The sequence below is a fragment of the Chrysoperla carnea genome, chromosome 4 (assembly GCF_905475395.1).
Source record: "Chrysoperla carnea chromosome 4, inChrCarn1.1, whole genome shotgun sequence".
NCBI lineage: Eukaryota > Metazoa > Arthropoda > Insecta > Neuroptera > Chrysopidae > Chrysoperla > Chrysoperla carnea.
In genome coordinates, this window is record NC_058340.1 from 15,257,779 (window position 1) to 15,275,925 (window position 18,147).

Here is an 18,147-nt window from a genome sequence, read left to right on the forward strand (position 1 = left end):
GCAGTTAGTTTATTGAGTACTTCACTTGTATTAAGTATGTTATTTTAGATAAAATATTACATTTTAGATACCACACACGGATTTGTAATACTGATTGATACCTCTTGAAATTTTTAAGGTATCCAATCATTCATCATACCATATTTTTAATTTGATCAAAGTACCTAAAGTCTATGTTCCCAAATTTTTGAATATAGATGATCAAAAAATTTATAGACTTGTGTAAGCTGTGGATTATACATAGATGTCCAAAAAATTGAAGCGAACAGATATATATCGGCAACATTAATCAATCGTTGATGCCTCCCACCCCTCTCTAATCTAGTTGGCTCTCTGTAAATTTTCGAACTTTGAAGGCAAAGGTCGCCTTATTGGTTAAAAAGTGCATCACTAGGTTTATCTCGTGGTATTTAGTTAAAAACGGTTAATACCTTATGGACGCTCTTGCAGAGTCTGCGAAGTGGGGGAAAAATCCCACTAACAATTTATTTACCACATAGTATGTGGACATTTCTCATGTGGGCCAAGACTTTGACTTTTATTCTCAGATTATCAGAGGTCAGCGAAAAGTCAGACCTGGCTTTTGGTTTATTAAATGTTATGAATAAGAGCTTCTTAGTATTTTTATACCCTGTATATATTGAAATATAAGTATATCACGGTATACTAATTTTAGCTCCAAGTTTGTAACGCTTAGAAATATTGATAATACGAACAAAAGTTTCATAAATTCACTTAATTAACCAAGTTCGTAAATGAACAACTTAGGTTAATTGGTTTTTGGGCCCGTAGCACCCATCTAGTAATTAATCCGTAAGAGATAAAATAAAAGTTAAACCAAAAAAATGTTTCTCAATTCTTTCCAAAACTATAAAAGATAGGGAGTTGAAAATTTGTAGGTAACTTCAACTAGTGATTGTTGTGAAAGATTTTGAAAAACGAAAAAAAAGAAATTATCTAGAAAAATTTTTGAAATTGTTTAAAATTAGAATATAAGGAGGTCGGAAGGCTGCCATAAATGTGGTGGTTTTTTAAACTTTAATAATTTATTTAAAAATACAAACACTGATATTCAACATTGTTTATACAGCGTATTTCAACAATTAACTCAGTCAATTGTTTATTTTCACTTGTTTATATTATCATTAAAAAATATAAACTGATTACCGGTTAAAGGTAAGGATTACTCAATAGGTACTCTATAAAATTGTATGACTAATTGTTTTAAAAATATAAACAAATTTTACCGGTATATATACATACCAATGTAATTATAATTCATTTTTAAAAAGCCGTTCAGCAATTTAGTTAGTTAAGTGGTAATTACTTAAAATTGAATAAAATTAAAATTTAATTAATAAAAATATACTTCAATTGTTAAAAAAATAAATAACGAAATCAAATCAAGATGATTTTAGTATATGCTTTAATTACATTTTATATATTTTGGAAGTATATAAAGTTCTACAAATTACAAAAAATTTTCGTAAATATACCAAGCCCAAAAGGATATCCAATAATTGGTAATTATTTGGATTTTATTAATTCGTCAGACAGTGGTAAGTTTATGATTTTTATTTCACTTTTGACTGATTTGATTCTTAAGAAATATTTTGACAACCTTATACAAATTTTAATATCCGGAAAACATTGAAATATTAGCAACTTTTCAAGAATCATCTTCCGTCTTTTTTATTTTAGTACTGGAAACGCGCCCTATTAGCTCAATTGTTTAAGGCGTAACCAACTCCGTCCGCGGTGTGTTTAGGGTAGCGGGTTCGATTCCCGCCGCCTCAACAAAATTAATTTAATTAATAGTTGTGATGGGCTGGTGTAGTGCATGGTATATGCATGAAGGGGTGCACTCAGCATCTGAAATTGAGGAGCTGATAAATGAAATTATCAGCGGATAGGCGATAAAACACATATATGGTATCACAATGGGCTGTATAGCCTAAGCGTGTCCTTCGTGACCAGCCAATATAATCTAACCTAACCTAACCTTATAGTAGTGGCAAAGTATTTATTCATTAAACTTGAAAATCAGTGTTCTATTCTTATTTTCAGAAATTTTTAAATTAACATGCGACAGATGTTCTACTTATTATCCACGACTATGGGCTGTTTGGATTTGGATGAAGCCTGCGCTTATTCTTCATAAAGCTGAACATATCGAAGTAAGTTTTTTCTCTCAGGGCAAATTTTGAATAAACAAGAGAAAACAAACAATTGACTGAGTTAATTGTCGAAATACCATGTAGGGACAGTGTTGATTACTCTGTCTGATACTATATCTGATAAAACCATAACATACATACTATACAATTTTGTGCTCTCACGGGTAAACAGTGATGTTTACGAAAAAATGTTGTTTAATATTTTATAAGCAACATTTAAATTTTTGTTCTATCTCTAACGGTTTACAAGAAGCTGCGTAGGACCTACGCAGCAAAGATCCAAATGACCTTATGACTCCTTAGAAAAATTCGAAAAAATTATTTGTTTCGGAATTTGATGAAACTCAGTTTATAAGGTAACTTTGACCCAAGAAATTCAAAAATCGAGTTTATTTGGCGATTGGCCGAGAAATTTTCGAAAAAAACTATATTTCGGATCGATTTCCGGTATTATCTCGAGAATTATTCGCCCAATCGTTAAATGAAACCGATTTTTGTATTTTTTGGGTCAAAATTACCTTATATAAAGAGTTTTATCGAAATTGGAGACGATAAATTTGTATCGATTTTTTGCAATTTTTTCAAGGGGTACCCCTTAGAAAAATTCGAAAAAATCGTAAAAAATTATTTGTTTCGTAATTTGATGAAACTCAGTTTATAAGGTAATTTTGACCCAAGAAATTCAAAAATCGAGTTTATTTGGCGATTGGCCGAGAAATTTTCGAAAAAAACGATATTTCGGATCGATTTCCGGTATTATCTCGAGAATTATTCGCCCAATCGTTGAATGAAACGGATTTTTGGATTTTTTGGGTCAAAATTACCTTATATAAAGAGTTTTATCGAAATTGGAGACGATAAATTTGTATCGATTTTTTGCAATTTTTTCAAGGGGTACCCCTTAGAAAAATTCGAAAAAATCGTAAAAAATTATTTGTTTCGGAATTTGACGAAACTCAGTTTATAAGGTAATTTTGACCCAAGAAATTCAAAAATCGAGTTTATTTGGCGATTGGCCGAGAAATTTTCGAAAAAAAACGATATTTCGGATCGATTTCCGGTATTATCTCGAGAATTATTCGCCCAATCGTTAAATGAAACGGATTTTTGGATTTTTTGGGTCAAAATTATCTTATGTAAAGAGTTTTATCGAAATTGGAGACGATAAATTTGTATCGATTTTTTGCAATTTTTTCAAGGGGTACCCCTTAGAAAAATTCGAAAATATCGTAAAAAATTATTTGGCCGAGTAATTTTTGAAAAAAACGATATTTCGGATCGATTTCCGATTGATTTACCTATACCAAAATTTTTTTCGTAGCATCAATATTTTTAAGCGTTACAAACTAAACTAAACAAACTGGGACTAAACTTGTGTGTATATTTTTGAGTCATTTTTCGTTGTAGCGATTTTTCCTATTAAAATCGTCATTAACCCAGCTTCTTACAAAATTGGTGATTTTCAATTTTGCGACAATCGACACATGTTAAAATAAATAGCCTGGTCGAGTATGTCCGATGTCTACATCAGTAGATTTTAAGGGCGTTAAAATTGTAGATTTAGGAGCGTAAATATTTTAAATAAGTTTCCTGGTGAATTACGGAGATTAAAAAAAATCTTTCGATAATTACGAAGGTTTTAAAATATTTTTAGTATCCTCAATGCTATTTGTATATTTCAGGCAATTTTGAAAGGTGTTATTCCAACTAAGAAAAGTCGTGTCTATAAATATGTGGAACCGTGGCTTGGTCAATCATTGTTAACTTCAGCCGGTATGCATTGGAAAACCCATCGTAAATTATTAACACCAGCATTTCATTTTACAATTTTAAAAGAATTTCAAAGTGTTATCAGTGAAAAGGCCGATATATTGGTGGATCGCTTAAAAACAGCTATGGAAAATAATCAGGAAATTGAATTACTACCATATATTAATCAATGCACATTGGATGTTATCTGTGGTAAGTTTCCTTAAAGTGTTCGTTGTTCTTATCATAATCATTTATCAGGTGACGTCAATATAATGACTAATAAGTGGAACATGTTAACCCACTCAATTTAATTCAATTTTTAATTTTAAAATGGAAAATGCTGAGATTGTTTACATTGTTTATCTTTAAGGGCATGTTTAGTTTCAAGTAATTTTCTTGTTGAACGAGAATCACATTTTTTTTAGAATGATATTCCCACTCCTTATCCCGGAAACTGCTTGAAACTAAAATATTGGGAAAAATAGGGATTATAGATAAAGGCCTGAGCAAAATAAAATTATTGAAGTTCATTTTTAACACTATGATATTGAGAAATTGTTTAATTTTAATTTTTCAGAAACATCAATGGGAGTCTCAATAAATGCTCAAAGTGATTCACCACCAGTTTATTACGAAGCGATTACTAAGTAAGTAGCGGGAAATATAGAAAGAAACTATAATATGCCATTTGAATAAGTATTATCTATCCTTGTCAATGTATTTTACGTACCAATCCAAAGCTTGCCTACGTGATTAGAACTAACTAACTTAGTTACGAAAATTTCAAAATTTATTGGTTTCAAATTTTTGAATCCATTACCTTTTTTGATCATCAAGTTCAGAAGTGCGTTATAAAAAAATTTTCAGCCAAATTAAATCGAAAGATCTTTTCTATTTGATATGTTCAGGACCCTTTGATTTGATACCTGATAAATGATGCTGATATAATCGGCAATCTGCAGGCCAGGTGCAACAGACTTAGCATGACTTATGGCTAGTACTTGCTTTTCTGTAACATAACTTCAATTACTTGAATTTATTGTTGAAAATCTCAATTAGTCGAAGTTTTAATTACGTTTATAACTCGAAGAAACGCCTACGTCATCAAATATGCATAGTTAAAAAATCCAGGATCGCTTTAATTGGAAGTTAATTATTTCAGACCGCGATAATAGGAAAGTTGATAAGTTGAAAAATTCACATTATTGTAGGTTTCAATAAATATAATTGTCGAGGTGAAAGGGGTGCTACCTTAGTTTTCCACCTTGTTATTTTTAACATGCTTTGAATTTAATGAGATTAAAATCGTGGTAAAAACTACAGGGTTATATATTTCGAAGTTTTGGGAGTTTATACATTCTCATTTGCATATATCGTAAAATACATGACTTTTGTTTTATTTTGATCCCCTCTCTTCTTTACAGCAAACAGTTCAGTCTTTCATTATTTGTTTTTTAATATAAGTTATTATTTACAGTTTTACCGAATTAGCAATTAAAAGACAATTTTCAATGTTTGGAAAGTATGAATTTCTTTGGAATTTAACTTCGCAAGGAAGGCGTCAAAGTGAATGCTTAAAAATCTTACATGATTTTGCCGATGCTGTTATTCAAGAACGAAAACATAAGTTACAACAAAACATTACGGATGAAAACAATAATGAGGGTACGTTTTACTGTGAATTTCTAATACGAAAAATAATAGCTGGAATCTGAATAATTACTTACCCGCATTTAATCACCTGAAAAGTAAAATTTACAAAATTTAAAAACCCCCGATAAATTTTTCGGTTACGGAACCCTAAAGTCGCATTGGAAACATATCAAAGGACACTCTCTATTAAATTACTCTTTACTTTAAAGCCATCTACATACCCAGACAGACAGATGGACAAACTTTTTTGGGTTCGGTGGTTAATAAAAGAAGGGTAGTATGAATTTCCTATACCTGCGCAAGTGTTGTATGATAGCTGAAGGGCCTCCTGATTGATTCTGTGGGACTATCTCTTATATACTGAAAGATCCCAGTAGCTCAATGAATACTCAATTTTTCATGCATATGTTAAGCCACTTTTGCACTGACGGTCTCATTTCAGAATCAATATAAATAGAGTGCTGAAAAAATTGACCATGTTATCGATTTTATACCTTGTTTAATGTATTAAATTTTTAATTAATTTTACAGAAGACAACAGAAAATTAAAACCATTCTTAGACATAATGTTAGAATCCGATGAACCATTAACTGATAAAGAAATTCGTGATGAAGTGAGCACATTTTTATTTGCTGGCCATGATACATCATCCACAAACATTAATTGGACATTATTTTTACTTGGAAACTATCCACATATTCAAGATCGTGTATATGAAGAATTAAATTCAATATTTAATGGTTCAAAAAGGCATGCAACCAACGACGATTTAATCGAAATGAAATACTTAGAAATGTGCATTAAAGAATCATTACGAATGTATCCAAGTGCACCGCGAATATCCAGGGTTATAACAGAAGACACAAATATTGATGGTTATTTTATACCGAAAAATACAAGTGTTTGTATTCACATATACAAAGTACACCATGATCCAGAACATTTTTCACAACCAGAAACCTTTAATCCGGATAATTTCTTACCAGAAAATATTGCAAAACGTCATCCATTCTCGTATATTCCTTTTAGTGCTGGTGCTAGAAATTGTATTGGACAAAAATTTGCAATTCAAGAAATTAAATTAATTTTATCGTCAATTTTGAGGAGCTTCAAAGTGATATCATTAAGTAATCAACATGATGTTCAAATTCAATCGGCATTCATCTTAACATCGAAAGAAGGTTTGAAGTTTCGACTCGTACCCAGGCTATGAATGAATTTACCATACAATTTAAGAAGAAAACTTTTAAGTCCCGACTTCCGATAATATTATAATTATCAATATGTATTAATATTATTACCTTGTCATGATCTGTCTTTCGAGATAACAGTTAAATTACTTGTCTAATTTATTTATTTATTTAATTTATAATATATGTTATTAAATTTATGTTGTAATACGATTTTTATATTTGTTTAAGAATAAAAAATATCGACAATATTGGTCAACAATGAATTTATTTGTCCCAAATTGATGTTAAATGTATATCCCACCAGGAATCTGGGCAGTCCATAGAATCTGTAGATACTCTGTCTCTAGAATAACTAAAAGATCATTGTGTATAAAAAATATCATTGTACCTACTTGAAACGTAAAAAAATAATTAGTATCGATAAAAAAGCTTCAAGCGAAAAATGTTCGATGTTTAGGCGCACATTTTACACAGACATTAAACTTCAATTTCAATGAAAAGCTCACTCTACTCCATAACTGGTAATCGATGAATGAACATTTTAAATTAGAAAGTTGTTTGTTATTGATTAAAAAAGGATCATTTATAATTATTTGAAACATTTTTTCGCAAACCGTGCAGTTTAAGCAACGAACTGAAAAGTTTTACCCAAAATTGTTATTTCGTATAGAGATTTCTGCGAAATCTCGACACTCTTCGAAAAATCATTTTCCAATAAATCCAATAAAAGTGGTACGTTTTTCCATAAAGACCGTTCCTGTTCAAATTGATTTTTGGCTATCAATTAGTGTCTAAACTATTCGGTTTACAAAAAAAGCTTGCCTATTTATAAAGAACAATTTTCTAATTTAAAGCGTTCATCTAATATTTGTCAGAACTCAAATTAAAAAATGAGTTTAAATGACTCAAGTATTGGTTAAGCCAAAAAATTTGATTTACGCCGTTGAAAATTTCGAAAATTTAGAAAATTTTATTTGCACAATTTTGAGCGCCAAGCATGAACTATAAAATTATTTTTCTTTCCAAAATTTCAAAGCAAGGCATTTCAAGTTTAAAAATTCTGAAAACGACCATTTTTAACAAAGCTGCTGCTTATCAAAAATCACTAAAAAAAGTTGAAAATGTAAGGAGGACTATTAATTTTGCTTTGTACTTCAAAATGCTTTCGTAATAAAGGAATCTTGAAGCCAGATTTTGAAAATCTACATATAATGTTAAGTAACACTGAATTTAATGATCAATCATATTTTTAACAAAATTCATAATTGGCGTTGTATTTGCAGCACGTCCGGAAACTAATTAACCACATACATTTACAGATATGTAAGGAAACGGATTCTGAATAGGAAATTTGGTTACCAAAAAATAAAATAAAGCAATTAACAATATAATTATTCATAAAGGTTTTATCTTTTGTAATTAATGGTAATTTATTTTTAACTGGTGCAAAGAATTGTTCGTGTTTACAATAATGAAAATTAAATTAAGTCCTTATTTTTTTTCAAAAAGGGGTGAGTTTTAACATTAAAACGATAGTTAATTTGAAGTCAAAATATTTATACAAAACAAATAATTAAGCTAGACAATTTTGGGGATATTTTTGTACCTATTTTTTTTACTTTTTTTACTTAAATTTTCATTCATTCTTGTTTTTCATTTTGTTTTTGTTTTAGTATTTTTTCTTATTTTGCTTCGTATAAATTATTGTCTATTTTATAAACTGGAATGCAAGTAAGTATAGATTTATTACATACAGCTGACCACGAATAAAGTGCAAGCTTTAAGAGTGTATATTTTGATTTTATGTCGAAAATTCTCGATACTTATTTATCCAAAACCCAATAGATACAAGAGAATGTGATATTTTCGGACAATTTTTTTTTTTTGATCTTTTAGTAGGTACAAATTAATACTAATTTATTTTAGTACAAAATGTGTTCATGCTATCTCCTTCATATATTTTTAGTGATCAAATAATTAACAGCATCTATCTTCTAGAAAGTGTCTAGGACGTACTTCTAATAAGTCAGTCACGATAATATTTGCTATTTATTTTAATAATGCTTCTCGATTATTGAACTTTGGGATAACATTATATGTATAAGGCAATTTGGACTTAAAATTTATCAAGGATAAGCTCTTAAAGTTTCAACATTTATTCGCGAGTACCCTATAAAATATACTTTTTTAATGATAAAATAATGGCATTTTCCCCAACAGGAATGGTGAATTTAATTGTGGTCTTTGGGAATGTAAGCCTAACTCTATTATGTGTGTGTATTATGTGATGGAAAAATCGATTGTTATACGAAAGCAGACGAAATATTTGAATTCTGTAAAACTAAACGGTAAATATTGCAATCAAATTATTAATTTAGATGCAAAAAGTGAATGATGTTTAAAAAAATTTTCGCTCTCCTTTGAATTCGACCTTGTTAAAAGTTAATAATTTATTCTGACTAGCATTAGCAGTGTACTTGGTCCTGGTCCTATCATTAGCAGTGTACTTGGGAATGATCCTGGAAAAATCTGAGCACCTTGCATCCAATAAAAACTGGTGGGCTAAATTAGGGCTATTGTATTTTTATTATTATTATTAATAGTAATTACCTTTATCTGTTAATTCATTGAATCGAATAGAATAAAATATGGTATATGCAAATACAGTGATAAATGATTTTCCGCAAAATATCCAAACATTTTTCTAGGCAACCCATTGCAGAGATAGTTTTTAACCTTTTATGTTTCATAAAAAATAACTTTAACAAAATTAGTGGGGATAAGTGATGGCAAATGAAAATTTTCTTATGAATATGTCACCAAATACTGTACTATACCATTAAAGTTTCCGTTAAAATTTTAATACAGATGCAATACAACTCAATTCCATTGTGCTAGTGGAGCTTGCATACCACAATCCTTAAAATGTAATACAGTACGGGATTGTTTTGATGGTTCTGATGAAGCTGATTGTGAAAATATGGACACAGATAAGTGTCCGTAAGTATTTTATAATAATTTGAGAAAATTGTGCTTTTACAAAGCTTTTTATTATTTACGTAGAGAATATTGGCCTGTTCGATGTTTATCCGGAGAATGCATCAGGCAAGATCAATTATGCGATGGGATTAAAGATTGTATTGATAGCTCTGACGAAATTTACACCGCCTGCCAAGCAACCAGGTAAAACATCTAGAATTTTAATTAAACATAATTGGCGTAAATTTTCAAAGACCAATCTTTTTACAAAAATTAATTCCAAATGCCTTTTTCGAATTTTTTCTGGATGCTAATGGGCAGCATTAAAAATATTGTGGTGTGATGTTGAGAAAGGCATATGGTGCTCTTGTGACCCCAAACTTCTCATCTTATTCGTACCAAAAGAGTCACTGTTGAATAGTTTATATGACATAGACGAGACTAAATAATAATCACTTTTCAGTGACACTAATTGAACCTAAGATTTTAAACTGCTAATTTTCATGAACTTTAATTTTCAAATATTTAGCTATTTATTACATAATGTTTTTCTTGATGACAAAATGTTAACAACCGGCGGGCGAGGTAATTACCTATAAGTGATGAAAAATCGTTACGTCACCTATGGATCACAAAAGATTACCCAAGTGCTCACGGTTTCGATTAATTGTTAATTCCTGAATATCACTTTCACTCAGAATGGTTAATTAGCCATCTAAATTTTATAAACATCAAGAATTTAATTATTTTGGGCTTATTTGTAAACAATATATCTTTTTAAAATAATAAAAGAATTAATCATTTATACCATTTAAAAAAAGTAAATGCGAAGATGATGAATTTCGATGTGATTATGGAGCTTGTGTTGATTTGGACTCAGTATGTAATGGAAAACCAGATTGTGTTGATTACTCCGATGAATTGTTACCAAAATGCAACACTGTTATAAACGTAACTGAAGAAATGATTTGTGGGTAAGTAAATTAATTCATCAACGCCCATTTATGCACCATAATACATGGACAATAATTATTTTTATGAAAATACGACTATTAAAAATATAAGTTTCGCATACAAGCATAGGCGAATTATCCGTTAGGTAAATTAGGCACAGGCGCAAAGCTACAAAGGGGTGCGTGCGTGTAACGTTTTTTAAAGGAAAAAAAAATTATGGCTGTTCTACCTATGGGGCCATCCATAAATTACAACACACCTTCAAGGGGGTTGAGGGTATGAGCCAGCCTATATAATAATTACACAACGAATGATTTCGAGAAATTTGAGTAAAGAAAAAATATTGAAAACTTGTTTTATTTTCAAAGACTTCGAAAATTGAATTAATGTCAGTGAAATTTGTACATCTTGGCATAAAAAATCGTTCCGTAAATGAAGCATAAATGGGCGTATTTTTTAAATTTATTTGAATAATTTAAAAACGAAGATGTATTTCTGAACAAATCTAGCAAAAACACTTTCAAATGTAACAGCGGTTTATGTATAAAACGAGAAAAAATGTGTGATGGTATCAGGGATTGTGATGATGGATCTGATGAAACTTATCGCCAATGCCATGATTTCAAGTGTAATACAACAAAACGATGCACATATGGCGCATGTAGTGAATCAAATTGTGTTAATAGTTATTTCGCTGATGATATCAGCAAAACAGAGCCAGAGGATATAACAGATTTTCCAGATATATATCGCCCCAATATACCATGTGAATATCCGAATCCACCCGAAAATGGTAAAGTGATAGCAATTTCACCAATTACAGGATTGATTTCACAACCATCTGGCATAGCTCCCATGTATACTAAATTGAAATTCACATGTGATGAAGGCTATACATTAAAAGGTGCAAAATCAGTTTTCTGCGATGATGACGGATATTGGACAACAGCATTCCCAGAATGTTTAAGTAAGATATTATTCCAGAAGCATATATATATATATATTACTAGCTTGATACTCGCTCGCTTCACTGGGCTTAAAAGTAAATACCACCGCTTTATTGAGTATATAAAAAAGGATGGCCATGAATTGTTTCACATTTACTATTTTATATTTTTACACAAATCTTTAATTTATGCTTTCAAAGGATTATCATAGATAGATCAGTAAAATGTCAGATTAACTTTAATTTTTTAAATTAAAAAAAAGAATCTTTAGAAATTATAGCTCATGTGTTATTCTGATGAATGAGCTATACTGTTGTACAGTTTCATTCAAATCCATTCGGTAGTTTTTGAGTGAAAGCATTAAACAAACATCCTTACTTTCACGTTTATAATATAATCAAGATTATTTCAAACACGTAGCATTTGAGAGTCCCATTCTCATTTTGTGAATGAATCCGTAAGGTCCGGGTTGGAGTCTAGATGCGAGTATATTTTTTCAGTTTTCTTTTCATTATGATTACTCGGCAACGTTATTTGTCTTTATAGTTTACGCCATTGTATCATAAATAAACATCAATCATATAATCGAAAAGCTAGACGTTTAAAATTGTTTGCAAACTAGTGAACAAAACATAAATAATAAATGTATTTGTAGCAATTATTTGTACATATACAAGCATAATAAGCTAGACTAGTCAGCGAGCGAGCATATGAGCACCCAATGTATGGTCAACTCTGACATGTCAGAGTTTCGGTTCGGATTGGGTATTCGTAGGAGAATGCGATACTTCATTTCATACAATATGTGGATATGTAAATATCTTTCACAAAATTAAATAAATATTAAATGAATATATTTTCAGAAACTTGCCAACCATTAGAGTCTGAAAAGCATGAAATTGAATGTTCTTATAAAGATCAGAAAATTAATTGTAACGAAAGTTTTGAAGGCACCATTGCAGAAGTTAAGTGTAAACATACTTTTGAATTAAAAAATTTTGTACTTCTACCATATAACGCAATAGAGTGCCGAAATGGAAAATGGTCGAAAAAGTTATTTGATTGTAATCCAGGTAAATATTTTAATTTTCAGATACCTACCCACATAGCGTCTGAGCCTATGTCAGCATTGGTGTACAAATGCTTGGTTTGCCAAGCCTTGATTATGAATTGGCAGAGGCTATTAAATCAAGGCTTGGTCTGTCAGTGTTTGCCCAAGCCTCGACAAAGGGTAATAAGTCAAGTCTTGGTTGTTAGTTACTATTGATCAAGACCAATAAATCGTACTTTGGTCTGTCATATCTAACCTAAGTCCTTGTTTATCGTAATAAATCAAGTTTTGATTTGCTAGTGTTAACCCAAGTCTTTAGAAAGGCTTATAAATCGAGATTGATTTCACAAATATCAGAAGCACAACTAAAAGAATGAAGAAAGTGAACATCTGAGTAACATCTGACAAACCTTTTTATTTCATGTAATTAAAGTCAATTTATATTTTCATACACCGAAATTGCCACTAATTTTTGACGTAAGAGAAAAGGCAGTGTTAGATCCAGAGTATTAAGCTGTTTAATTTTTTTAACGCAATTACCTCATCTCAACGAAAAAATAAAGCCAACTAGAGTGAGCCAGATATAACATAATGTTAATTCGTATTTCAATTTATTTGACAGTACTTTATATACACACAAAAAAAATTTGACAGTATTTTGCACAATTTGTAATTACTTTTGGATGGGGCAATTGCGCCTACTACACTCCTGTATCGACCAGCCAATGAAACAGTGATTTTTGTTTGTTTTTAACACCCAAACCAAAAAAGGGGTGTTAAAATTTTTACCGCTATGTGTCTTTGTCTGTCTGTCTGTGGTATCGTAGCGCCTAAACGGATGAACCGATTTGGACTTATTTTGTTTCGTTCGAAAGGTAATTTAATGGAGAGTGTACTTAGCTATATTTCAAGTGCAAGTTTACGGTTCCGTATCCGGAACAAATAAAACATAGGCTATGATCCTCAAAATCGGTTCAGTCTGAAGAAAGCTCTAAGAAAAAGGTAATTTAACGGGGAGTGTTATTAGATACGTTTCAAGTGCGAGTTTAGGGTTCCGTACCCGAAAAATTTATCAGGGGTTTTTAATATTTTTGAATTTTACATGTAGTATGTGGTACATTAGGATCAACGGCACAGCCTTTAGTAATTAAGGGATGGACTGCGCCAAAACGAGGATTCCCTTGGCATGTTGGAATTTATAAACTAGAATATTCAATGTACAACCAAATATGTGGTGGAACATTAATATCAATAAGAGCCGTTTTGACAGGTATTATTAATTCTCGTCAAAAATTAATCAAATATTATTAAGTATATATTATTATTTTTATAATATTTATAGCTGCACACTGTTTTTATTTTGAAAATACACCGTTAGTGGATCCTACAAAATATGCTGTTGCTGTTGGCAAATTTTACCGATCATGGAAAAATCCTAAAGATAATTATGCCCAATACAAACAGGTAAGCGCTAGTAAAATTAAATTAAAAAAGGGTGTACTTTCCGTTAATTGGTGGAAAAAGGAATTTGAAGCACGTTAGATTTTCTCTAGTGAAAATTTTCGAAACTTTTGTACTTTTTTCAGTTTTCGTTAGCATAAAAACTTTTTGTTCTACAGTTTTCAACCTGAAAGATTTTTCAGTCGTTCCACTTTACTGTAAGAAACGATCTTTATGTAAAAGTTTCCGATTATAGTATTTAAGTTATGTTAAGTATTTAAGCGACCTAGAATTTTTTTAAAAACCTTTTTTCTTGTAAAATACGCGGTTTTCCGATGCTTTTTCAATCACATGTTTAATGCTCTCTAGACCAAAGACAGCAAACTTCTAATTTCGTTATTAAAATTTTAAACAAAGTGAATAAAACCATTTCCAGTAGAACTGTATTATACAATTAGCTTGATACCCGCGCGCTTCGCTGGGCTTAAAAGTAAAGACCACCATGTAATAGCCTTCATCTTCCTTGCTCTAACTTATCTTCTTTCTATAACACTTGAAATAGAATATGTAATATATATATATATAAGAACAGATGGCCATGTATTGTATTTTTATCATGTTTACGTTTACCATTTTCAAGGTAATTTTTAATTTATGATTAAAAATGATGCTTATAGATGAGACACTGAAATATCAGACTACAAATTAATTTATTTATGAGCTACATTATTATAGAGTTTCAATCAAATCCATTCAGTAGTTTTTGCATGAAAGCATCACAAACAAACATACAAACAAACAAACAACTTTACTTTTACATTAATAATATATAGGGATAGGGAGCTTGCTTAATAATTTAAAAGTTGACAAAAATACTTACTATTTCCAGTATTTAATGGCATGTTTAGTAATTTAGTTGTATATTTTCATATTTTCCCAACCTCTTATTTGACAATGAGCTGTTGAATGAAAAATCATATTTCTTTTAATAATCGATATTTAATGATCCATGAATAATTGCGCACCGAACGGAATGTGAGTTTTGGAAACTTCAATCAACCTTCTGTAAGCGTTTTTCGGAATTTTATAGGAAAAAAATTTGCATTTGTATAACTAGTGCTTGATGTTATATACCCTATAGCATTCTTCGAAAAATGTGCTATCCAATACTAAAAGAATTTTTCAATTCGAAAAATTATTTCCTGAAATTAGAATGATATTAGTTAATATGAAATCTCCAAATATATTTATATTTTTTATTTAGCTTAAAGAAATCATTATACATGAAAAATTTCGAGCAGAACAAGGCAGTTACGAAAATGACATAGCGATTTTAATATTAAAAAATTCCGTTCAATTATCGTCACAAGTACGTCCAATCTGTGTTGATTTGGGTGATAATTCTAATAATATATATTCTAGTCTTTTGAAAAGAGGTAAACTTGGAACAGTAAGTATATTGTTTATATTAAGGGTATCGACAGTTTCCAAATATTTCTTGCGAGCCTTTTTAGGGTTCAACACCCAAAGGGTAATCCACGGGAAATCTATTACTAAGACGCCGCTGTTTGACTGTCAGTGGGCTGTGTCTTTTAAGCCGCAGTAAGCATGCTAGTTTAGAATTCTGTACTTTTACAAACGTCTTTATTACAAATTACATAGTTTTATATAATAAAAAACAGGTCAAGTGCGAATATACGGTTCCGTACCAAAAGAGTTCTATAGTTTTTTCTTTTAATAAGTTATTTAATAAAAATTACATAGTGTTAAATTGTCATAGAATACGTTCTTAAGTTATGTGCATCAAAAAAAATTTGCAAAATTTTGTGGATCTCAATATCCTAAATTTGCATTTTTAGACTTGTGGCAAGACTTAATATATTTCTATTGAAAGAGGTCGTTTGTCCCATAAAAGGTTCCCCGATTCATAATAGCACTCCTAATAGGAAACTGCTGAAATAAACTATAATTTGACTAGTCACAATAGATAAATTCAAGATTTTCTTCAGATTGCTGGATGGGGTTTAACCGAAGAATTTGGCGCTCCTGCTGAAGAGTTAAAAGCTGTGAATATGCCTTATGTTGAATATGAAACTTGTATAAATCATTTACCAAAAGAATTTTTACGGTTCATTACAAACGATAAAATTTGTGCAGGAAACAGGAATGGTAAAAAAAAATTAATCCTAAAAACTTACAAAATTTATAACAAAAGTAATAATAATTTTAGGCTCAAATCTTTGTAATGGAGATAGTGGCGGAGGCTATGTATTTAAGAAAAGCAAAAAATATTTCTTAGCTGGGATTGTAAGTGTTTCTCCAGCAAAAAACCATTCATCAAGACAAACGACCTGTGACTCACGTCAATATCATGCTTTTACAAGTTTTCCCGAGCATTTGAAGTTTATACGTAAACATAAACAAATTTTTTTAGGTAACTATTAGAGCTGAATCCATGATATAGACTTAGAAAAAGGTAGGTTTTCATATGAAAAATTTATTTAAAAAATGATTTTTAAATTTTTTTAACCATGCTAAATTTTTTCGACCCGCTTTTGTGGGGAAATTCAATTTTAAAGTAATAAACAAAAACGTTTTTCATCTATATTATATTAACTAAAACTTAAGAAACAAAAATATTTTACTTGCTTCTCTTCTTTCGGATAAAAAAAATTGGTTTCTACTAAAAATAAAAAAGTTTTAAGGTAGTACGAACCAGGGTTCGAAAATATCCGATATTTATTATAAATATCAAAATATCGGATATTTTTGATATATATCCGATATATACCAAAATTTTGATATTTAAAAAAAACTAAAATGTTTTAAAGGTTTTATTTACTTAGGCGCTTCAAATCAGACAAATGAAACCAAAACATAAAATATTCTTCTAGATCAGGCAAAATCAATTAAAAATAATATTTTTATAAATAAAAATCAACTTTAAAACAAAAAACAATTTTATAAATTGTTATCAGTCAATGGTCATACCTACACTTAGGCAACAAAACAATAAACATTACAAATAATAACTCTAGAGTATAAGCAGTCTTTTAATTATCAAATCAGTCATCAGTCATTCGTAATAAACTGTTAATTATAAAAAAAAAAAAAAAATGTCGTTTCATAATTATGCTTGATTTGACTGCAAGGAAGATAAAGCTAGATCATCTTCCGATTCTGAATCTTACTTAAACTTACTCTTTAGTAACGAACTTTTTCTGACACGACACGATTTGAGCTTAGTATTAGTAGGTTTTAACTCTACTCCAATGCCATCAAAATTTGGGAAGTAGAAATACGGTAACAAACGCAAAAAATTACTAAATAATATTAAATTTTTTAAAATCATTTTTGTATTGATATATATCATAAAAATTCACGTGATATATATCGGATATATATCATGATACATATCCTCGAACCCTGCTCGAAACCTAATAGAGCAAGGTTAATTTTGACTATAAATTTGAAAAGTATGGCCCAAATTTAGGAGGACTACATACTTGGTTTATCAAAATTGGATAAAATTTGGATGTGATAGAGCAAAATTAAATTTTTTGGATACTGATGACGTCATAAAGTTCAAAAATTCAATTTTTTAATAACACAGGCAATTTTTATCCGATCTTATTGGAATTTTTTTTGAAACCCACTAATTTTGGGTCATTCTTTTCAGCTGTGATGTCAGTTTTTCGCTAGCTATCACATATGTGCCTAATTCCACGACCAGACCTCCACAATCTTGAAACCTAAAAGAGCTAGATTTATTATGACCATAAATTTGAAAAGTATGGCCCAAATTTAGTAGGATTACATACTTGTTTTATCAAAATTGGATAAAATTTGGATGTGATAGAGCAAAATTAAATTTTTTGGATTCTGATGACGTCATAAAGTTCAAAAATTCAATTTTTTAATAACACAGGCAATTTTTATCCGATCTTATTGGAATTTTGTTTGAAACCCACTAATTTTGGGTCATTCTTTTCAGCTGTGA

The 18,147-nt window shown here is 30.1% G+C and overlaps 2 protein-coding genes across 2 annotated transcripts; both read left to right on the forward strand.

The window, feature by feature from the left end:
* The first annotated feature begins 1,356 nt into the window (after positions 1 to 1,356).
* LOC123299268 (cytochrome P450 4C1-like) lies at positions 1,357 to 6,914 on the forward strand. Its single transcript, XM_044881607.1, has 6 exons — positions 1,357 to 1,559; positions 2,068 to 2,177; positions 3,860 to 4,139; positions 4,507 to 4,576; positions 5,407 to 5,594; positions 6,114 to 6,914. Exons 1-6 carry the CDS (start codon positions 1,409 to 1,411, stop codon positions 6,794 to 6,796), a joined length of 1,482 nt encoding a protein of 493 aa, XP_044737542.1. The 5' UTR covers positions 1,357 to 1,408; the 3' UTR covers positions 6,797 to 6,914.
* Positions 6,915 to 9,053: 2,139 nt separating this feature from the next.
* On the forward strand, positions 9,054 to 17,854 carry LOC123297878 (modular serine protease-like; the record flags this gene model as incomplete). Its single annotated transcript, XM_044879688.1, has 12 exons — positions 9,054 to 9,124; positions 9,645 to 9,776; positions 9,840 to 9,959; positions 10,577 to 10,729; positions 11,219 to 11,676; positions 12,520 to 12,729; positions 13,816 to 13,977; positions 14,050 to 14,171; positions 15,412 to 15,597; positions 16,157 to 16,316; positions 16,378 to 16,623; positions 17,827 to 17,854. Coding segments are annotated over 11 exons (1,989 nt in total), but the record flags the coding sequence as incomplete, so codon positions are not given.
* Between the last annotated feature and the right edge of the window lie 293 nt (positions 17,855 to 18,147).